The sequence below is a fragment of the Topomyia yanbarensis genome, chromosome 3 (assembly GCF_030247195.1).
Source record: "Topomyia yanbarensis strain Yona2022 chromosome 3, ASM3024719v1, whole genome shotgun sequence".
Lineage (NCBI taxonomy): Eukaryota > Metazoa > Arthropoda > Insecta > Diptera > Culicidae > Topomyia > Topomyia yanbarensis.
This window is the reverse complement of record NC_080672.1, coordinates 241309412-241334545: the sequence shown is the minus strand read 5'-3', so window position 1 is coordinate 241334545 and position 25134 is coordinate 241309412. Positions and strand designations below refer to the sequence as shown.

General features: G+C 39.1%; 1 protein-coding gene across 19 annotated transcripts in view; it reads left to right on the top strand.

Annotated features, from left to right (window-relative positions):
* The window catches only part of LOC131689361 (cell adhesion molecule Dscam2), a 1607414-nt gene that overhangs the window by 981676 nt on the left and 600604 nt on the right, over nt 1–25134 (top strand). For all 19 annotated transcript variants that reach the window (XR_009305380.1, XR_009305379.1, XM_058974402.1 and 16 more), the window contains one exon: nt 17503–18104. Coding sequence is in view for 17 of the 19 variants with exons in the window: in XM_058974402.1 (XP_058830385.1) it covers nt 17503–18104 (602 nt within the window). In the remaining 2 variants the exon portion in view is untranslated. The remainder of the gene's footprint in view (nt 1–17502; nt 18105–25134) is intronic.

Below are 25134 nucleotides of genomic sequence, written 5' to 3'. Positions count from 1 at the left end.
TATATATATATATATATATATATATATATATATATATATATATATATATATATATATATATATATATATATATATATATATATATATATATATATATCTGAAGTTTTTTTTTCAATTATAGGGGTTTAAACCTTAAGGTCATTCGCCTGTTCGGGTTAGAAAAATCTCTTAGGAAATATTTCTAACCCTATGTGCGGGGTCGGGACTCGAACCCAGGTGCGCTGCGTACAAGGCAATCGATTTACCAATACGCTACGCCCACTCCCCTTATATCTGAAGTTAATAAAGTTTCACATAATGCAAATGCATCGCAACTCAAACTATTTATTAAAATTTTGAAGGAATCGATATTCGGGATGATACTTTTGCAATTCCACTGTAAAACAGTGATCAAATCCGTGACCTCGTTTGATGAGTTAGCCATCGAAGAATACAATCGCTGAAAGGAGGGGCCATTTAGCAGTCAACTGCTTCAAAAATGTTTTTACTGTAGGGAGAAAAGCTAACATAAGACTTTTAATAGGATCAGTTATATTGAAAATTTTTATTTGTCCGAGAGTTTGATAATTCCAGTGCCGCGATTATTCTCGAACTAAAACAAAGGAACACTTGGGATTTTTGATATTCCTGGAAGTGCTGGGAGCTCCTTCTCTGAGCTTAATCCTCCGAGACCGAGCTACTTGCTTCGGTTTGGTTGCAACACTTCCAATAGATGTGACTTCCGGAGCCCCGTCAAGGGATACCTTCTGGCCTTTACAAGGAACTTTAGGAGAGGAAATGTTCCTCCTCTTCCTATAACTTCTATGCACCCTAGTAGATGTTCCCTCTTGTGGGTCATCAGCCTCGCCCTCGTTAGGAGGCAAGTGAGCATAGATGTTTGTTGAGGTTGGTGGCGTAGCTTTCTTTAGCATTTCTGTGAAAGAACGTTCGGATCGTCCCGCAAGGGAACGTTTTATTTTATCCCCGCGTAGTTTGTACGCGGGACATGCCGAGATATCATGCAGATTCTCTGCACAGTAAGAACACTTCTCAGTATTCTTACTGCACGAATCATCTAAATGATTCTCCCCACATTTTCAACAGCGGGCCTTATTGCTACAATGGGTGGCTGTGTGATCCAATTGTTTACATTTTGTACAATTCATGACCCGCGGTACAAACAGACGCACAGGCAGACGAACCTTGTGCAAGAGGACGTAATTTGGTAAAGCGGTACCAGCGAATGTCACCCGATAAGAGTTTGATTGGGGTACGTTTTTGTACCATCCCCCGCAACTACTACTGAGTGCAAACGCTTGCACTCAAGTATTTTCACTGGCTGAAGTATGCGGTCTCTAAAACGGCCTACCCCGTACTGCAGCAGATCCTCGCATGTCAAATTCTCATCGGTGACAACGCCTTCAGACTGTACTTTTACAGCTGGAATATACACGTGATAGTCCTTCGTAAAGCGCTCGCAGCAAGCACTATCGTTTGCCTGTTTTGAGTTAGTTAGCACGACTCTCAGCCTGTCTGAGCGGACCTTTTTTATTTCGGTCACAGCCGAGAATCATTCCGTCAGGTCTTTCGAAATCTGTAATAGATTCAGCGATTTTGTTTTGGGCCGAAAGAAGACCACAAAGGGACCGGTCGAGAGCTCTGGATATTGTTTGGGTCAGGGGAGAGCCTTAGGAGTCGACACGATCTCCATTTGGCCATCCGGGGAGGGAGCCATCGACACCGTCAACGCACGGGGTCAGCACCCGTGCAGACGGGAAAAAGCCGTAAATGTATCAAAAAGTTAGATTTCACTTATCTGTACACTCGTTTCCCACGACGCACCAGTCCAGCTTATATAGCTGGTAATTGTTCAATCCTCACTTTGCAAATAAAAGGTTGGGGAATATGGCCAAACGGTTAACACACGCACAAGAGAAAATAATAGTTCAAACCTCGAAGAGGCAGAGAATGGCAAGATAAACTTGAACGCGGATTAGTACTGTTCTTTTACCAACGGACCGAAAACAAAACACTTCTATCTCGATCGTTCGATGCGTAGAGACTGGAAATAATGTCGTTATCAACGATAACATTCGTGCTATGTACACTAAATAAATAACATTTACGAAAACTTTCGTTCATCAAACGACCACTTCTTCTTATCACAATAAAATCGATTTGGCCAGATCGATTTTTTTAAATTAAAAAAAGTCGGTGTTGTCAAACATCAATCCCAAAAGATCAAATGAAAAAAATAATATCCTAATAAATACGAAAAAATTTCTATGATGAACGAAATGAATTTGTGAGACCAGATGTTTGTTGAGGTTGGTGGCAATTTTTTTTTTGGTTCACTGAATTTTCACCGATTAGTTGTTTGTGTTGATCGTTCCAGTTATTTTTTAATATTTCACGTGATTTGTGCCGTTTAATCATCGTTTATCGTATCAGTCGATTCTAAATTCTGTTTGCGCCCTTGATATTGTGAAGTTTTAAAGTGTTTTCTACAAATTTTATTTTTGTGTCGTGAAAAATCCAGTGAAAATCGAGATTGTTTACATCACCGGACCTGTGTGTAATTACCTACAAAAAATTCACGCGCTCACTTCGCCACCTGTATTTCCCACATCACAACTTGGCGCACAGTGAGATGAAAACGAAAAGTCGGATCTATGGCAGGTAGAAAATCGGCATTATGACAAGTGCATGCGATCACTGCGCGAAAACCGTCATATCGGACGATGACTTTATCGAATTCATGGGATTTTGCAAAAATGTGGTGCATATGCAGTGCGGGAAACAACTCAACAAGACGTTCTTGAAAAAAACTTTCCGAAAACCCAAATTTATTTTGGATGTGCAAAGGATGTGTCAAGTTGATGAAGTTTGTTCGCTTTCGCGACACCGTTTCCTCGCTTGGATGTGTTATCGCTGCTATCGCTGGGAAAACGGATGACGTCTGTGCTGAACTAAACGCAGAGTTATCAAAAAAAACCAGCAAATTTCGCACCTCGCCAGAAAGGTTTCAACAGCCACTCCAGTCCGGCCAAATTCCGGTACCTCTCGACCACCTCGGAAACATCGTCGCGAGGATGGTCCTAATCCGAGCAGTATTCTTGTCGGCGGTCGAAAGCTAGTCGATAATAGCAACATTCTCACGGTTCCACCTCCCACTCCGTTGCTCTGGATGTATCTTTCCCACGTTCATCCCAGCGTTAGCAAGGAGACTGTCGAAAAAAGTCCAAAGAAAGACTAAACTGCAACGAGTAAATAAAGATTATTCCGCTTGTTAAAAAAGGCATAGACGTCAGTACTCTGAACTTCATATCTTTCAATGTTGGAGTTCACTCAAAGTACCGTGAAGCAGCTCTTAACCCTGACACATGGCCGCAAGGCATATTGTTTAGGGAATTTGAGGATAGCCGTACCCAGAACATTTGGTGCCCACCGACTGATTTTTCTACGCCCTCGGAAACCGCATATATTCCGCTAATGCAACCCGGCCCATCAACCCTACAGAGGACTCCGCAACGATTGGCAATGCCACTATACCAAGCTACACCGCCATTGTGAAGGAGTGTCGACGCTGATCGCATACTGGGACGCAACGCAGTTGGTACAATGGAAGCCCTCGATCCCCCTGCTACAGTCGAGCCCTTGCAGCCAGCGTTCAGCCGTCGTCCCGGCCCTGTATGTGTGGGTGGAAAAGGGGTCTTCCAAGCCGCCTTTCTCGGCAAGTATTATACAAATTGTAACGATACAACGGTTGAACCGATTCACGCTTCTAGTTCATCGTCCAACTCTCGCAGTAAGCTACTACCGTCCCGTTCCTGCTCTCTGCATCGCGCCATCGGGGTTCAACGCATACTGGGACGCACCGCAGTTGACACTATGGAAGCCCTCGATCCCCCCGCCACGCCCGCGAGCAATTGCAGCCAGCGATCATCAGTCGTCCCGGTCCTGTGTGTGGGATGGGTGAAAGGGTCTTCCAACCCGCCACAAATGGCAAGTATACATCTGATCCGAATATTTCAAGCGCTGATGTATTCTTCGCTTCCAGTAATTTGCATTTTGCTCGAACATCTTGTGACCAGATGTCAACCATTTCTCTCGCCGATGATGATCGCTACATTCTGGGGCGCGATGCAGTTGATTCGCTCTCTGCAGAACCTGATCCGTCATCCAATAACATCGAGATTTACTACCAGAATGTTGGTGGCTTAAATTCATCAACGGACAGCTATTTGCTCGCGACCACGGGCTGCTGTTATGACGTCATCGCCTTAACCGAGACGTGGCTCGACAACCGTACTCTGTCTCGCCAGGTGTTTGGTTCAACATTTGATGTCTTCCGCTGTGATCCCAATGCTCTCAACAGCCACAAGACATCAGGTGGTAGTGTACTCATCGCCGTTCGCCATGGTATTAATTGCCCGAGTCATCAGCGATGAGCGGTGGGTGAGCTCCGAGCAAGTGTGGATACCAGTGAAACTTGCCGATCGCAATCTCTTCCTATGTGTGTTTTCCACCTGACCGAATTCGTGATTATAGCCTGATCGATGCTCCGTTTCTTTCATCACCTCGATCGATGCCCCGTCTGATGATATTGTTATACTTGGCGACTTCAACTTACCTGGCTTGATCTGGTGCCAGGCAAGTAATGGATTTCTACGATTGGATATCGTCTGCGCTTATCAGCAATGCCAGTTGTATCTTGGACAACTACAGTGGCGCAACTCTTCGGCAAATTAATAATATCATCAACGAGAATGGACGTACATTGGACCTCTGCTTTGTAAGTGCCCGGGACTACGCTCCGTACTGCAGCGGCGCTCCGACACGTTTAGTCCAGCATGTGCACCATCTTCCCTCACTACATCTTGTACTCGCTGGTAACCTAGGTGTTTACGTCAAAATGTCAAAGCAGGAGAAACTCACCTAGTCGAGGTTAGCCGAAACTTAACGAAGGGATATGCGAGTAGACCAAGTAGACTATCGTGTGATACAGTCGACCTCTGTTCGAGGAAACTGGAACTGCGTGCTTTTCTTCTAATACAGTAGTAGCTAGATTTAAAACTTGTACGTTGGAACATTCGTTTTACTGCCTTCATTGCGATTAGATCGGCTACTATCAAAAATATTCGGTGTTATTTGTAATTACGTATTAAGTGTAGTAAAGTTAATTTAGATAGTCAATAAATCGTCTTGTGTTGAATAAAGCTATTTTAATGTGAAGTACTTGTCTCGAAGGCTTTATTCGTGTGATGCGTATCCGTTGAAACCACCAGCGAACAATATTGAGTAATCGGTCGTTGCTGCGGAATTTAAGGTGAAGGGAAAGCCAAATCATCCGTTAGGATACCAAGAGGACCGCCACGAAATCTCTAACGGTAGGATCCTACTGGGACACTAGTTTCGCAAAGGGACACAACATTAGGAGTGAATTTTGAAGACGTCTCAAGCTCTTTCGTCTACGATTTTAAAAACGCTGACTACGACAGCATCGTTAGCACGCTGTTGGATATAAACTGGGACGAAAATCTTAACAATGATGACGCGAACGAAGCAGCGATGACGTTTTCTAATATTCTTAACTACCTAATCGACCGTCATGTGCCAAAACGAACATTCAGCACAAATCAACACCCTCCTTGGCAATCAACAGTGCTTAGACGATTAAAAACTGCCAAACGAGCCGCATTTAAAAAGTTCTCTAAGCATAAGACACTTGCATTACGAAACCACTACTTTCAACTCAATCACGAATATAATCAGCAAAGCAGACGTGCCTTTTTTAGATACCAGCGAAACGTCGAACATCAACTGAAATCCAAGCCCAAGTCGTTTTGGAAATATGTGAACGAGCAGCGAAAAGAATCCGGGTTACCATCTTGTATGTCATTAAATGGAGTTTTAGACACTGACACTAAGGAAATTTGCCAATTGTTTTCCGACAAATTTTCAAGCGTTTTTTCCGACGAGAGCCTTTCCCCACAACAAGTCGCTGCCGCTTCAAATCTAACTCCTCTAGGACGAACCATCAACCGAATTTGTGTCGATAATGCTGCCATTCTTGCAGCAAATTCCAAGCTGAAAGCATCTAGTTCCCCGGGCCCAGATGGCGTTCCCTCGATTTTTGTCAAAAAGTGCATCACTGGGCTTCTTGAACCACTTCGGCGAGTCTTTGTGCTATCCCTCAATACTGGAACAGCTTAGAAGAGCTTTAGTACGTGGTGTGATCTAAACAGAATGGTTTTAAACCCGAGCAAATGCTCAATCGTTGCGTTCGCGCGAAAACGCCATCCGATTCAATTTAACTACCATCTCTTCGACTCGAGTATTCCAAGACACTCTACGGTCAAGGATCTCGGAGTCATCATGGATTCGGCACTAACGTTCAAACCACATACATCATCCATTGGGGATAAGGCTTTAAGACAGCTTGGGTTCATCTTCCGAAAAGCGAAAAACTTTGAGGACGTATACTGTTTAAAATCTCTCTATTGCGCGCTGGTTTGCTCAACACTGGAATATTGTTCTGCTGTTTGGAACCCTTACTACCAGAACGGTGTCGACAGAATCGAGGTCGTCCAACGCCGGTTCATACGCTTAGCACTCCGACAAAAACAGATTTCAGCTGTAAAGCTGGCAAAACAGATTTCAGCTGTAAAGCTACGAAAACCGTTGTCAGTTAATACAGCTCGATACTCTAAGCATCCGTAGGGACTGCTCTCGAGCCCTGTTCGTCTCGGACTTATTGTCTGCCAGGGTGGATTGCCCTACAATCCTTGGACCCCTCGATCTTCAAGCTCGCGTTCGAGCTTTGCGCAATAACTCTCTTCTGCGAGTACCGTTCAGGAGAACTAACTATGGGCGCCAGAGCGCTGTTACCGGACTACAGTGTGTGTTTAACAATGTGGCGACGGCGTTTGACTTCAACCTGACAAGGAATTCGATAAAAACTAAAATAATGCGTATTCTGAAATGTAATTAGTTTCAGTTACCACCATTGGGGCCAAGGGTTGGTGACGGCACAACAAATAAACAAATAAACGAAATCGTTCGTAATATACACAAACGTTTATTAAAATAAACGAAACATTTCGTTTCATTCACGAAAAATAATGTCATTATCAACAATAACATTCGTGCAGTGTAAGGGATTGTCGTATAGGTTGGGACGCTGTATAGGTTGGGACAGCTCGATATTTTCGTTCCTATGCAGTGTTGCCATCTGTTATTTTTAGCACATACTAGGCTCGATCGTAGCTCACTTTTTATACCAAGTTGAAGTTATAGTTAATTATTGTCACAGCTGCACTAAGCAGTGTCAAAAAACGAGCAAAAAATCTTTTGTTGTGCTGATTTTTGCGCCATCCTAAATTGAATATTTTTCATTTAAATTTCAAAGTAAATAATTTTAAGGCGTTAAGAAGTAACTAAAATGTTGTTACCGATCAGGGTTTTATGTCTGCTGCAATGGATTTTTTTTCTTCGAAAAATTTGTTGGGACAAGCGTGTCGTATAGGTTGGGACACCATACAATTACGCATGCGTACAAGTTTTAAATGTGAAAACTGGTAGTCAGATTAACTTTGTCAAATGGAAATAAATAATTCTTTCAGTTACTTATTATTTTTTAAAGTACCAATTAACAAATAAATATTAACCAAAAAATAAATATAATGTATTAAAGTTTAAATTGCCTTTAATTATTTAAATGGTTTGAAGTGTCCCAACCTATACGACACTTTTTTTGGCCATTTTGCCGTCATGTAGAAAATTGATCCTGAGTCTTATTTAAGATTGCAAGTAAACATCTTCCATTCGCAGACATTAAGCCACATAATATATCTACAAAATAGTGTACTACAAGCTAAAAAATATTGTCATGGAAACAAGATATCAGCCTCTAAACAAACCCGTCCCAACCTAGACTACATTCCCTTATACCAAATATGTAAAATTTACGAAAGCTTTCGTTCACCAAGCGGTCATTCTTGTTCATGAAATGAACGAAACCTACTATTTACAATGCACGAAAATGCTTCGTTGCAGAAAACGACGAATGAATTCGTGCATTGCATGATCAATTTCATTATATTTACGAATTTATATTATCAGTGTAAACGGCATCAACCTGCTGACGTTTTCCAAGCGTGTTATTAAGTGACAAAACGTACGCCTTAAGATTAGTACTCGTCTAACGTCTTCTCACAAATCCATGCTGCCACTCGGAAGTGATGTGGTGAACCTTCGGGTACAGCAAATCGTGAACGAGGCTTTCAAAAATTTTCGGTGAGCAACTCAAAATTGAAATGGCTTGATAATTTTCAACATCGTGGATGCTACCTGCCATGTGGATCGGTGTAATAGATGATGTCTTCCAGATACTCGGGAAAATGCCTTCGGACAATGACCCGTTGAAAATTATACTCGCAGGAACACCCAACGTTACAGCATAGCTCTTGAAGAAGATAGGCGATAAGCTATCCGGACCAGCACCATTAGAGCCATCAATAGACTGCAACTTCAGCTCCACATCACGCGGCGAGAAATTGATTGGCGACATATTCAAATCGAACAACGGCAGACTATTCAAATATGCTTCAGACAAAGGTGGTCGGTTATTACTTTGCACACTTTGAAAAAAGGATGAGAATAGATTTGCCGATTAAATCGGGGACTCGGGTGTACTTACGTTGTAACTAACACGTTGTGGGATTTCGGACGACTGCTTACGACTTCTTACAAATGACCAAAATGAATTGGGGTCCTGCTTCAGGTTCTCCTCCGTGCGATGAATATAGCAGCGAAAGCAATGCGCAAGCAAAGAGTTATATTCGCTCTCAATGGCATGCAGCTCAGCTTTGTGCCGATCATCTCTCCAGTGAAAGTATCATTTTCTAACCTTGCGAAGACGGTTCCGTAGATTCTGTAGCTCGTTATTCCACCAAGGCTGCTTTTTACCACGCGGACGACGGGGTCGCTTCACAGGAACAACATCACGAAATATAGCATACATTTTGTCATACATATTTGTCATAGCTTCATTAATACAGTAAGCAACAAGAAATTCCTCCCAATGAACTTCGGCGAACAATGTGTTGAGCCTCTCAAAATCACAGCGGGTAAAATCAAAGCCAAGGGGATCATCAACAATACCAGGAGCGTTTTGCTTAACAACGTCAAGCTCGAATAGCAAGATAAAAGGCCGGTGATGTTGGTCGATCTTCAGCAATGGTAACGGTGGCTCACACAATCCAACGCAATCAGTGTCACTAATGAACGCTAAGTCAAGAAGTCTCTCGTTTACGGTTTCGAGATTGTTTATTTGAGGCATTCCGTTGGCCATAACCGACTCAACCAGGTATATTTCCTGTTCAGACGAAGCATTTACCAGCAGTTCAGTTCAAATTTTCATCCGAGATCCAGCGTAATTACAGCATACACGTAGCATACAGTTCAAATTTTCATCCGACATCCAGCATAATTGAGGGAGATTATAATCCCCAACAGTCAAAACCACACCACGATCACCCGCAAGATTAATTAATTTTTTCACACATATTGCATGTTGCTCGCACAACAGGGGCTCACTGTTGGGCGACAGATAAATACAGCACACTATCATATCAAAGTTTGGTGATGAGATGCGAACGATAATCTGCTCCAATTGATCACAGTCAGCAATACAAATAGCAGAGCTCTGAATGGCCGTTTTGTACTGCTATCAGCACCCGCCCTCCTCGTCTGTGCTGACTGGTTTGGGGGTTTCTATCACAACGGTAAATAGTATAGTTCAGAGCTAGCTCAGAGTTTGAAACGTCGTTGTTCAGCCAAGTTTCTTTAAAGCAATAACGTCATAATCGCACTGAGAAAGATTTAATAGTAACTTATTTATCTTAGTCCGGATTCCGCGCGTGTTCTGATAATAAAGCGAGATTGAACGGTAACTGTTTTCATGATTCGGACCACGTCTGTTGGTAGCAGAAAACCGATGTGCCGCCGAAGGTGTGCGGATTCAGGTTAAATCAGCTGGTAATTCAGTAGTAATTTAGTAGAACTTTCTGTGTGACAGTAGGAACTTGCGAAGAGTGGCTTATTGTGATTTAGTGTCTGCTGGTGTTGGCAAGAAGCGAAAAATATTACGTGTGTTCGACGAAATCAAATGGAAATCAAATGGTCGGAAAACAATTCCCTTCTGCCATGTTGATTTGGATAGGGATAAATCTTTCAGCTGCAAATCAATACTAGCTTTGAACGATACGAACGAAAGTTCATCAAGTGTTCTGCCTTTAGGTACAATTTTAACAACGTCCACAGCTGTGTCTGTTTTTAAATTGTTCCTGATCAGCTTTTCGATATGATGCACTGTTCCTTGAGGATCGAAACCAGATAAGTACAGCCAAAACTGTTCATCCTTTTTAGCTGCCGCCAATGGTATGGCGTCGTCCGGTTCAATATCTTTCGTACCTTCGAAAATGTTTTCGCGGTGCGGTGGTTCATCCGGGATTAACAGCCGTGGTCTCTTGCGTGAATTTGGGTTTAGTCGTGCTCTCCGTGGTGTGGTGGGAAAAGGCGTTCGCTGGAGTATTGTATGGAAGTTACCACCGAACACATACCCAGACGCAAAAAATTATATTGCACGCGTAAACGGATGCGCGTGTTACCAGCCGAAGCCCTAAACAGGCGACACACATAGTACTGACGCAGCAAACCCGTGGCACCGATACGTAGGAGCAGCGTCAGCGTTTATAGGTTTGTCCAGGTTAGCAGTGAGGCCCCTGTAAAACAAATTAATCGAAATAAAATCACTTTTAATTAGTCCGTGGACAGAGACGGTTGTCTTTTTTTTTAAAGAACCTAGTACACGTTAACTTGTAACTGGCGCCCGAAAACGGGAATTGAAGAGCAATAGTATAAGTCTTACGTTAGGACAAAGTGAATCCCAGCTGCCTCCTAGGAGAATTTGGTACCCAGCGAAGACCATCGCAGATCAACTCGGCGACTTTCGGTATCAGAGCGCAAAGGATTCCGCTCTACAGGACCTACCTATCCGAGGAAAACAACACGGCCAGGAATCTAATCGTTGCCGCGACGGAATGATTATTCCGCTCCTTCTACCACTGTAAGTTAAAGAAAACCCTTTTTTTACATAACACATAAAACTAAAACCCAACCAAAACGGAACTGCTTCCTGTTCGTTCCTAAAAAGATAACCCTTACTAATTAAGAGTGACTAGGCCGGACCACCAGGGTGGAACCGTAACCGAATCACTGCATATCACACAAGTGCGCGAGTGAACTAACATAAACCAACAAAAACTTAACTGTGACATTATTAACAAAATACTGGACCAAAACGGACGATCTCATACGACGTATCCAATACCTAACCTTATCCCGAAACATGACAAGCCCTCCAAACCCAGAACCAGTGCCGTTGCCACCAGCGCCGTCACCACCAGTGCCACGGCAGCGATATGCAATAGACACAAGCATGAATTTTCATGATCGTGGTCGAATACCAGCGATCGTTTCAGACTTGCCAGAGTTTTATGGCAACCCGAGAAACCTTTCTCAGTGGATCCTCGATGTCGAGGATATGCTTGAATTATTTAATGATCTGCGCGAAACTTTTCATTACCAATTGATTTTGCGCACCATCCGACGAAAAATAAAAAACGAAGCAAACGATGTGCTAATCACCAATAATACTCCCCTTGAGTGGGAGAGTATGAAAGAAGTTCTGTGGTCATATTACGCAGACAAAAGGGATCTGATCACTTTATATAATCAACTCAAAAGCATGAGTCGAGCAAGATCAGAATCCATAGAAACATACTACAGTCGGATTAGGGAAATGGTGACCCTGATAAGCTCAACGATATCAATGGACGACGAGTGGAGAGGTCACGAGATAGCTCTAATCAAGTTGTACAACAAATTGGCCCTAGACACCTTCATTAGAGGACTAGGAGAGCCACTTACTCATTTCTGCAAAAACTATAGACCACAAAGCCTTGCCTAAGCTTACCACTATTGTGTGGAATACCTTAACTTAGATGCAAGAAATGAACCATTCAAAAGAATGGAGAAACTTCCTATCCCTGCTCCCAGAGGAAACCTCCCAATGAACCATCCTCCACCAAACGTACCACCACGACGATTAATTATGACTTTTCCGGCCGCAACCGGATCTAAACTCCTCCTGTTTTCAGACAGTTTTCTCAACCGAATTATCAGCAAAGAAATCCTGCTGTTCATCCTGATCCTCAACCAAGAAACGTTTTTGCCCCAAACCGGACCTTTTTCCCAAAGCAAAATAATCACGAATCAATGGAAGTCGACAATTCAATTAGCTCAAGACAGGTTAATTATGGCAATAGGCCCGATTTCAAAATGGCACGACCATCTTCAAGCTTAATGCAGCATACTAACTCCGCTCCCAAACGATTCGCAAATCTTACAGACATTTACCCAGACTCAGAAGAATACCAAACTTGGCTTGAAGAAACTTCAGAAATCAGTGAAGATCACTTTAATGCTCAAGCCGAAAACGATGAAGAAACTAAAGAGGAAACCGCACCTGAAACTTCAGAAGAAGTTAATTTTTTAGAAGATTCGAAATGGGTCAGCGAATGGTTCGAATAGCGCCAAACGCTCTCCCATACATTAAAGTACCGACCAGCAAAGGTGATATCAAATTTTTACTGGACACCAGAGCAAACATAAATTTAATATCCAAAAAATGGGCTTATAATTCAGGAGAACCAATTTTGAGCACCCTTACGGAAGCTGTAAGAGGAGTGACTGGCAGTAGTGTAGTTAACGAAACAATTGTATTAAATCCTTTTCATCCATTGATTACAAAACAATTTAATTTTATTGTTCTTGATTTCCACCCTTATTTCGATGGTATTCTTGGCACCGAAATTATATTTGGCAAGCAATCTATTTCACTAGCTATGCACCCATACTTCAGGTTTGTACCAATAAAGGAAATTTGTTCGAGATACCAATTCACTTATATCATCCCCAAGCAAATCCTAGAAGTCAGGCTTTAAATTTAAAACAAAAAATCAGAACTTCTCATTTATCTACAAAAGAAAAGATGCACTGATGACAGAACTCGAAAAATTAGAAGAAGTATTTCAAACACCTGACAATAAATTGTCATGCTCGACGCAAGTCGAATGTGACATCAGAACGGAAGACAATATTCCGGTATATCAAAAATCATACCCATACCCTTTCGCATATAAAGAAGAAGTAGAGAAGCAAATATCAAAATTACTAAATGACGGGATCATTAGATCATCACGATCACCATGGAACTCCCCAGTCTGGATAGTACCCAAAAAAATGGACGCATCATGAGAACAAAAATTCCGCCTCGTTATTGACTTTCGCAAATTAAACCAAAAAACAATTTCGGAAAGATACCCAACGCCTGAAATTTCGAATATTCTTGATCAGCTAGGAGGTAACAGTTATTTCACAACTTTAGATTTAGCCTCCGGGTTTCACCAAATCAAATTAAACCCAAAAGACATAGAAAAAACAGAATTTTCAACCAATAACGGCAAATATGAATTTTTATGAATGCCATTTGGTTTGAGAAATGCTCCAGCCATTTTCCAGAGAGCGATGGACGACGTGCTTCGCGACCACATTGGAAAAATTTGTTATGTGTACATGGACGACGTTGTAGTTTTCGGAAAAACTCTAGACGAACACATGCAAAATTTAAAATTGGTCTTACACACGCTAAACAAAGAAAATTTAAAAGTACAATTAGACAAATCCGAGTTTCTACGGAAGTCTGCCGAACTTCTTGGCTATATCATTGCTGAAGAAGGTATTCAACCCAATCCCAAAAAAATCGACGTGATTAAAAAATGGCCAGAACCTGAGAATCTCAAACAACTGAGAGGATTTCTTGGTCTCCTTGGTTATTATCGTTATTATCGTTATTATCGGAATAGACGAGAATAAACAACAAACTTTAAGGAAATTCTACTTTCCTAAAATAACCGATAAAGTACGTCAATTTGTGCGCATTTGCGATCTCTGCAATCGATCGAAATATGATCGACAACCCCTAGTAATAAAATTATAAGAAAATCCCATTCCCAATTTCCCTTTTGAAATCCTACATATAGACATTTATCAAACTGATAATAATTATTTCCTGTCAAGTATCGACAAATTCTCCAAGTACGGTCGAATGATACCCATAAGGTCACGAAACGTCATTCATACCAGAAAAGCTTTCCATGATACGATAACCTCCAATATAATCCCTTCATCTGTCGTTACAGACAATTAAAAAGGCCTTCCTATCCCCTGATATAAGAGGAATGATGCTAGATTTAAACATTAGAGTTTTCACAACACCAAGCAATAAATCTGAAGTTAATGGACCGGTAGAACGATTTCATTCCACAATTACAGAAATGTACCGAATTCAAAAAAATATTTCTCCCGACATGAATTGCAAAACTCTTATGTGTATAGTAGTAGAAAAATATAATAATACAATACATTCTTCCACTGGAAGAACGACTAAAGAAATTCTTTTAGGAATAAATAATAAAGATGTTACACCAGAGGAAATCAAAGCAGTATGATGACATTTTAGTACAGTTAAGAAAAACTCAGGCAAAGCAATTAAATCAACACAACAAAAAAAGATCAGAGATTCCAGAGCTTAGAACAGGACAACCAGTATTTGTAAAAGACAAAATTTTCAAAGCAAAGCACAAAACATATTTAAAAAGCAAAATGTACAGGAGAATCGTAATACAACCTTCACAAATGAGCGAAATGCAAAAATTCACAAATCAAACATAAAAAACAACATTCGTAGGCAATAATGTACAAGCATCATATATCCTCATGATTAATCCAACTAATACATTGCTTCCCAATCTACTTCCAGCCTTTTTTCCTTCACCCCAATCCTTGCTTCCCTGGAAATCATAAGCCTGGACAAACACCCCATTGCCATAGTCACCAATGGATCGTTCATCTTTTACATCATCGGCATCCCCAAATTCAGCGAAGCCAGCTTCGAATATCTTCACGTTGAACCAATAGTTAAATCCCACGAGAGAATTATACTACAGGGTTCGCATTATCTTAAACACCAAGCCAAACTATATCAAACCGCCAAATGCCAAAAGTTTAACGATTGGACAATCTGCAAATCTTCAGCTATCAAAGATGCCTCAGAAGATCAATGCATAGCAAATCTGATAAACAGTCAGCCCAGCCAATGCTTATTTGAGCATTCTCTGCAACATGTGGCAGTAATAGAAATGGGACCAACCACTCTGTTGTTTAACGATGTAAACAATACTCTCCAGAATACCTGTGGAGCCGCTAGTAAAAAGCTAGAAGGGTCATACATGGTAATTTATAAAAATTGCACAATTACATTCCAAAACTTCACGTTTACCAACATGGAAGTGAAAACAGTCGAACAACCATTATTTGCATCTGCGATCAACGTAGACGTCACTAAAATTCAATTAATAAAATCAATAAACCTAGAGATGCTAGAGGATCTGCATCTAGGCAATACAAAAAATTGGACCATCTTCAAACAAAGTTCTATCATACGTCATGGACACTTTGGGGAGGACTCCCTGACATCTTCAGCAATCATATTATTGAGTGTTTACATCCTCATCAAATCCAGACAGAAAGCTACTTCAATTAACATTACAACGGAGAATCCAAGGAAACTATCAGATAAACCAGACCTAGTAGTATTCTTCTACAAACAGCCAACAATCGAAGATATTTGGAGAAATTGATATATTATTGAACCAGGAGGTTCAATACCTCAGGACGGAGGAGTTACCACCGAACCCAGACGCAAAAAATTATATTGAACAGCGCAAACGGATGCGCGTGTTACGAGCCGAAGCCCTAACCAGGCGACACACATAGTACTGACGCAGCAGACCCGTGGCTCCGACACGTAGGAGCACCGTCAGCGTTTATAGGTTTGTCCAGGTTAGCAGTGAGGCCTCTGTAAAGCAAATTAATCGAAATAAAATCACTTTTAATTAGTCTGTGGACAGAGACGGTTGTCTTTTTTTTAAAAAGAACCTCGTACACGTTAACTTGTAACTTGGATCTTCGTAGTGTTGAGTGCAATTTCATTCTTCAGTTCGTCCAACACCTTGTTCTGCTCATCAACCATTGACTGCATTGCATTGTTCGTGGATGAAATAAGTTGACGAAAACAACCGTTCGCCATCATTTTCGTACAAGCTTTGCACATCAAAAACAATTGTGAAGATCCAGATACAGTGTCACGAATTTCTGCTGACTGGTGAGCACATTTGAGATGGAAAGATGATTTACAAAGGCTATTTCATCTTCCTTGTCAAGACTGCAAGTTCAAGCACAACAAAAAAGCTCCATTGCTTTTTTTCCGTACGATCTCAACACAGAGCGAAAGCGGTGAAGTTTTTGGCGATTTATCGATATAATTTGACAAACAACGTTGTACTGTACCGATGCAGTGATGAAAAATGCGTCAGATATGTAGTAATCCTTAACGAATAAATCCGAAAAAACGATAAAAACACAATATTAGCACAGAGAGATAAAAACAACCAACCGAATTGTCTAACCTTGTAATGAAGTAGCATGCACTTTACGCCGTTAATAAGAATACTGCAATTTTTACTAATTTCTGAAAGGTTTTATTAAAATAAGTTATTTCGTTATTTCTAAAGGAAATAGCGAAATAACGGTACAAGTTTATCCGATTATCTACTGTTGAATTGTTTCACTGTTTCACTTCACATGCTCTTTTCAGGGTTACATATGAGGATAAATATGTTCGAATATTTTAGATTTCGATTTATGTGCACCGATATTTCGGTATTTCCATTAGAAATAACGAAATAACTGGTTTCAATACAAACTATCAGAGTCAAAATTGTAGCATTTGTAGTAACTGCTTAAAGTGTATTCTACTCACTCCGGTTATGTCTCAGACATTACCCACCCATCTTTTTCTGGTTGCTTCTCGTTTCTTCTGCTGTTACTTTTATGCATTGACATTTTCGGTCTTGAGTCCATATAAACCACAACAGAATAAAAGAGGCGGAAATGGAAATTATGCAAACTCTGCATTTTACCAACTTGAAGTTCAACTAAACGGTTTTTCGTTACAAACAAGCCTCATTTTTCAAAAAAACATTCACTTTGGATGAAAATTCCAGACAAACGATCACTCGCCCATCACAAATATTGGCAGTAAACAGAAGAAGAAAGTTTTCTCTTTCATTTAGTACTGTGAACTATTTTCGGCCAGTAACGGTTTGTATGGAATTTTCCTTTAAAGAGTATTTTGACAGTTGGATTTTACGCCGTAATCATATGTTTGTCGAGAAATGATGGATGTGAAGTTCAAGAAACGTTCGATTTAATGTAAAATTGTAGACCAACTACTTCATCAAACTTAGACAGTTTTTAACTTAATTTTATTTTCAGCGCTGACAGTACTACTCGAGATGAAGCTTTCGTTAATGGATTACATCCAGCAACTCAATATCTCATACGAATACTAGCTATCAACGAAATTGAAAGTTCATCTTTTACAAATCCTATTGTATTCAAAACTCAAGAAGAAGCTCCTACTGAGCCGCCAAATAATTTAAAGATAAAATCAGGTGGCTTAGGACAACTAATAGTGACATGGCAGATTCCTAATAAACAGTCGTGGAATGGAGAACTGCTTGGATATACAATCAGCTGTTTGGAAGAAAAGCAGAACATTTATTTTGTTAATACAAAAAACTTAAGCTTCACAGCAAACGGTTGGGCTACAACTAAAATCACTATATCTAACTTGAGAAAGTTTACTAGATATGCTGTAAAGATTCGCACCTACAACGCAATTGCAGCGAGTCCTTGGAGCCCAATTGCATATGGCACTACTTTAGAAGATGTCCCAGAAGCCCCCCCTCAAAATGTTTCATGTTTAAGTCTGTCGGCACAAAGCATCAAAGTTCAATGGCATGAACCTGCGCCACAATACCATAACGGATTACTTCAGGGATACAAAGTGTTGTTTAGGCCTCTAACTAAAAATAGTAAGTACACTACACAGACACATTTTTCATTTTGTTGGGTAAAAAAAATTAAAGGGTTGTGTACAAGATAGGACCGCGATGACATTAAAAATGCGACCATTTTTGTGAGCCAGCTATATTATTCGTGGATACATCCTGTAATGCCATCGACTTATTTAGGAGTACACACAAAAAGTAACAAATCGTATCCTTTACGGAGTCTACTACACAATTGTTTTGATTATTTCCAAAAAATCGCGCAAAAATCTGTTTGTTCCGTACAGCACCGCGCAAATAATTGACGTTGGAAAACAAATCGGCAACTTCAGTTGCCAAAGAAACGATCGAAGCATTTTTCCATCAATGTCACTTTTCTGATTCAAATTTTTGTGGGTTTTTTTTTGCTTCCATCCAATTGGTCAGTTTATTTGTTTTATCGCACATTTTTCGGATATTATTATAGAAGATATCTAACCCGATAAGAGAGAAGTTATTTACCAAAGCACGAAATGGAAATTTCATTTGTAATTCTTCTGAGAACGATTTAGTGGTCCTAATAAGGACCGTTTGTTGTTAATATTATTTCACCGTTTCCTTGCAAATAACAATGTGACTTCTATACGCGACTAGTGATGGAGACAATTTTGAGAGCACCTTTGTTTGTTGCTGCTAACGGGGAGCGTTCCTTCCAGGAACTAACGAAGCGGGTCGCCGGCAGTAAACGAACTGATTTCAACGATGATCAAATGCAAACTGAAAACGTTTTCCTACAGACAATTCGTTTTACGTATCTCAAATGTGGTTCATCGCCAAAAAGGCGGTGCTAACAAGTAAACCACCAATCAAAGCACGGCTAATTAATGTGCTTTCAAAATCATTTCTATCAAAATTTACGGTAATCGTATCCGCTACGGAATCTACTACACAATTGTGATTATTTCCCAACAAATCGCGCTAAAAATCTGTTTGTTCCGTACAGCACAGCGCAAATAATCAAGGCAGGAAAACAAATCGGTTGCTAAACACTTAGAAACGATCGAAGCATTTTTCCGTCAAGGTCACTTTTCTGATTCAAATTTTTGTAGGTATTTTCTTGCTTCCATCCAATTAGTCAGTTTATTTGTTTTATCGCACATTTTTCGGATACTATTATAGAAGATAACTAACCCGATAAGAGGAAAGTTTTTTACCAAAGCACGAAATGGAAATTTCATTTGTAATTCTTCTGAGAATGATTTTGTGGTCCCAATAAGGACCGTTTGTTGTTAATATTAGTCACCGTTTCCTTGCCAATAACAATGCGACTTCTGTACGCGACTAGTGATGGAGGCAATTTTGAGAGCACCTTTGTTTGTTGCTGCTAACGGGGAGCGTTCCTTCCAGGAACTAACGATGCGGGTCGCCGGCGGTAAACGAACTGATTTTAACGATGATCAAATTCAAACTGAAAACATTTTCCTACAGACAATTCATTTTACGTATCTCAAATGTGGTTCATCGCCAAAAAGGCGGTGCTAACAAGTAAACCACCAATCAAAGCACGGCTAATTAATGTGCTTTCAAAATCATTTCTATCAAAATTTACGGTAATCGTATCCTCTACGGAATCTGCTACACAATTGTTATGATTATTTCCCAAATCACGCAAGAATCTGTTCAGTGGCGTAGCCAGAAATTTGGTTTGGAGGGGGTTTTGATGAGAATCGCAAATTTTTTGAAAAAATGCTAAAATTTAATATGAGTTTGATAAATTATTGAAAATTCAAATACATAAGTAGTCTAACAGATGTCATTCCAGTCCACAAACAAGAAGGATCAACATGGAACAGTTTTCAAATCTCTATAGATTATTTTCTTGTATAAAATGTCAATGAAGTCAAAAATTGCGATCTTTTAAAGCGGGATAAATGATCTAAAAAAAATTCAACGTTCAAGATCACCTAATATAATAATCCTAGACTTTGAAGGTTTGACAACTTCGGGAAGTTATCAACATAAAACAGCGCCTGCTTTGATATAGAAATTTTAGTGATTAATTCTCATTGAGGTAATTATGGTGAATTAATTTTGCAAAAATATTAAGAGACATGGTGCCTTCAGCAAAGTTTTTGATAATGTCATTTCAAACAATTTTGTTGAAAATATGAAGGCTACATGAATTCAACATATAGGGATTTAAATGGACTAGGCCTGCTATATTTCTCCTTAGTGAAGAAAAATGTAGGTGAAAACTATTTTTTTCTGCGCTACGGATAAAATTGTTTGAAACAATCATTGCGAGTTGAGAACACAAAACCTATAACTAAATTATGGATGGATGGAACTGAAACTTGCGTTTCGACTTCATCTCATCAGAATCCGACACTAACTTGGTGGGCGGACTAAGCCAGCGCCGAATTGATGCTAGCTCCTGAAAATGGAATCACTCTTTGTGTTTTTAAATCCTTTTAATCCCTGGGAATTATTTGTTTTAAATCCAGTTCCCTTACTTTTTTTGTAAGCTTCAAAGGCACCTTGAACGCAATGTGAATTTATTATTTAATTACCGCAGAAGTGATTTATCAAATACAGTAATTTCAGAATAGCTTGTTGTAAAGGTTTTCTACTACTATATTTCGATACTCTGAATATGTGGGATATTTATGTCTTTGACAAAGTTGTTTGAAATAGCACTTTCGAAAACTTTGCTGGAGACATTAAGTCTCGACTCAAATTTGCTTGAAGAGTAATTCTTCTCTATAATTACTTCTAGGAGGATTAACCGTCCAAATTATTCTATCAGCAGATGAACAGTTTTACGTTTTGAAATTCTTCAATGTTACTTAACATCGAAATTTGGCAGTTTCGAATGAATGTGATCGTGACCGTTAAAAATTTATCGAGCATTAATTTTACTTTTCTTCATTAGTCAACCTCACAACTTGCAGTACTAGTACGTAGCACACAAAATTTTAGTACGCCATTCATTGCATCCTGCTAAGAGGCTATTCATATAGTTGATAATACAACAAAACCCAATGCTCGTAAAACCGATCCTGACCTGCTAGAGACAAAATTACATCAGCTTTCAACTAGTTTCTGAAATGTTATTCTTGTTGTTAACTATATTGAATTGTTGTCTAAACTCTACACAATCTAAAAAACTACAAGGGGCAGCCCTATGGGGTTGCACGAGCTGTAGACGTAGGAACTATACTACTTGATGTAAAATATTTATTTTATTAGTACATTTATAGTAATAATAAATCAAACATATTTCTTACGTATGGTTTAATCACAACCAATCAACATCGAATATTACATATTGAAACAAACCTTGGTATTCAGGTCATTTCATTTGTAGTAGGTGATCGAATCCGATTAAACTTATTTAAGAAGATCTGCATAAGCATAAGATTAGCTTGTAAACACTTTTCGATTGTGTGAGGTAAAAATCCGGACCAGTGAAGAAAAATCAAATTTTAGGCAATATAATCACATTTCATGTATAGACCAAGCATTCTATTCATATTTTGCCATTATTGTAACTTTCCTAAAGTACGCATACAAATATAGCGAATGCATTATCGAAACTATAAATATACAAGAATCGAAAACAATTTTATATATGGACAAGATGCGTTTTTGCAGCGGTTTTTCAAGAGGCAGTGTATTCATTCATAAATAGGCTTTGTAGTATGTACCTATTAGTGGAATCAAAATACTATAGGCTGAGTGGAAATGAATCACGTGATGGGGAAATGAATCAATGAATTGATCGAACGTAAATAATAAACTTTCGTTGTGCAATTTAGTAACAAATTAGATCTACCTACCTTCACATTCGCCTCAAAACATTAAACCCAAGCGCACAAAGCAAAATAAATCAACGCTGATGATGATGGGTAGAGCGAAAGAGACAACTAGTACCACGACAATATGATAACCGTGTTTGCAAATGGAGCTCGCATGTACAAACTATTTTGTGTGCGAATAATCTATATATATAAAAACCAATGTATGTTTGTATGTATGTCCGCTAACTACTTCTAAACTACAAGTGCGATCTTGATGAAATTTGGCATACGTATTCTTTCCCCCAAGATGTTCATGGTATGGTTTTTTTTTGGTGGGGGGCACACTGAGCTTAAGGGGGGGGGTTGTTTTTTAGGCAAAGAATTATTTATATCTCCATATTTATTAGTATTTGACATATGTATTTCTCCTACTGAGCCAATGGATGATGGTATTGGACCAAGAGAGGGGGGAGGAGGGGAAGTGGGTTCTGAAGTAATCCTTATCTATTCATTCAATGTGATTATTACCGATGAGTTCAATTTTGACATAAGTATTCCTTCCACTAAGGAGATGGTCATGGGGTGGTTTTTGTGCACGATGGGGAGAAGTACCTAAGCTGAGGAAAGGGAGAGAGGGGGGGGGGTGTACTGAAGAACTTTTTTTAGCTATATATATATTATATATGATTTCGCATAAGTATGTCTTCCACCAAGACGGTGGACATGATTGTTGGTTTCGGAATATGAAGAAGAGGGAGGGTTTCTGATGCAATATCTATCAATTACTTCAAAAATCTAAAATTTGGTTGCACGTATGTTTACCAGCACATACATGAAATGGCAGGAATTTATTTGATAGAGATCTATTTCGCGAATGACAATATAATACTGATGAATTGCATGAATTTGTCGAAAATTAAATTGAAAATAAAATTGAAAATTGCACTTGCGATCGCTTCATCTGAAGTTAAATCAACATTGCTGGATTATGGACGAACAGCTCTGCCCTGAAATAGCCACTAAATCTTGCGCTTGCGGAAAACGTTGATGATTCATAAAAGAAACTAATCGAATATTTGGTGGCGTGGTCCGCGATCTTCGTCAAATTTTATCCGTTAGTCGACACCTACTGATGAAATCAGTTCTTGCTTAAGGGGGTACGATTATTGTTGAAAAAAATATCGCGCTTAAAAAAAATTGGCGATACCGAGAGTGTTAGTCTATTCAGACAATAATGCAACATTCAAACAATATTTTCCTTAATGTTCACCGCAAAATATTGAAAATCTTCAGGAGACACTTCGAATAAATACGATGTACAGCATAACTCTAAATCTACTGAACCAAATTGTCATCATAACTTTGTTCACAAAAATAAGTTTCATGATTTTTTTAGCGAAAATTGCATTTTTAGCTGCAGAATGCTATGAAAAATTCAAATATCAAGAAAAAATAAAAGCTTCGATCAATACCTGGGGATATGTAGAAGAACTGTGCAAACCTTGAAAACGATTGGTCCAATATATTTTGATTTATGATGTACACCACAAATCAAGTTTTTAACGAGATGCCTCTAGAGATTCTCTGTCACTGGCTCAATTTTCAGTATTCTGGTATGACATTTGAAGAAATATTGTTCAATTGTGCAGTGATTATATGGAAAGTGAATGAATATACTAACACTCTCTGTATCGCCAAAATATTTTTTTAAATGTGCCATTTTTTATGAATTAACTTTACTCACGTCCACCAACACTCCGTTATGTCTTCGTATCATTGGAAATATGTTTCGAAAACAGAACTTTTCACTATATGTGTATACTTTTATTGAATGATTCTTATAGTCATCTTCGCAGGGTAATTCGCCAAAAAAGTTAGATATATGGGTTGGGAAAATGTTAATCAATGCAACAATAACTTGCACCACATTTTCACATGATTTTGTAAAATAATACAATCTGTTGAAGAATTAATCGATTGCGTATATTGACTTCAATTTCATACACTACTCCATCCAAAATAAAATCGATAGTAATTCTGTTACACATATAAATCTATGGATTATCGTGTTGAATTATTTAATTCAGTCGATCCACCATGCTTTCAGGAGTATTGGTTTTATACGTAACCTACCCAGCAGTCTCCGTCAGATGAAGTTTTTTATATTTTATCGAAAGAATAAAGTTCTTTCTACGAATTTTTGCGATTAAGGAAGTTGCTTAAGGTGTAAATTGATAAAAAAATATTCGAAAATTGACAATAACTTTGTTGTTTCGAGAGCTATGAATTCATCGTTGTTATTAAAAAATGTGTATTTTATCGCTTTTAACAACTTTGTAGAAGACACTTTTAATAATAAAAAGTAATCGTAAAAAGTTATATTGGAAAAACTGTTTTGAAGGGGTCTATCCCAAGCAAACTTACATATCTCGCTACTGTTACTATATAGAGCTTAAGTATCTTCAGTAAAGGTTTTCACGATAATATTTTCTAGAACTTTACTGAAGACAGTGAGTTTCTAGCTAAATTGTTTGGGGAAATAAATTTTCTATGTCACTTTTAAGGGATTAATCACTTAATTCATTATATCAAAAGATGCATCTATATCCAGAAACTTCTTCGAAAAAATCCATTCTCCAAAACCAATGGTTCAGAAGTTATTGAATTTTGATCATGAAAACGTCGTTTTGCAACACTGTGCACCGCATGTGTTGCAATTGAAACTTTGTGTGCCTATTATATTAGTTACTGCGCAACATCGACCCACCACAACTGTGCTTTGGTTGAAAAATTTCATTTAAGCGACCATTATAACTAGAAAATATAAAGGAGCAGATGTACTGTTACCACAGACTAACAGACATAACACTATCAGAGAATTCCCTCAAAAAACATCGATCCGACAATTTTTTGCAGAACACTAGCTCCACCTTTTATTCACAGTCCCAAACACTCTTTTGCTGGTGGGTTACCCCTCAGGTTTCGGAACAATTTTTCACTAGTGGTCTATCCCTCATATGCTTGTTCATATGTCAGAGGCGCCATAATTTCAAATGTGGCCACAGTCCCAACTACAAATATTTTTAAAATGTCCGTTAAAGCGGGCGATGCTTTGTTTTTGAGTGTTATGTCTGTTAGTCTGTGCTGTTACCTCGAATTCGAATGATATCAAGGGATTTGTGTGTAGAAAAACAGAGCAATTAATTTAATTGTGATCCATGTGGTCAAACTAAGAACATTGTCTATCTGCGAGCAAAAATATTTGTTATTTTTAG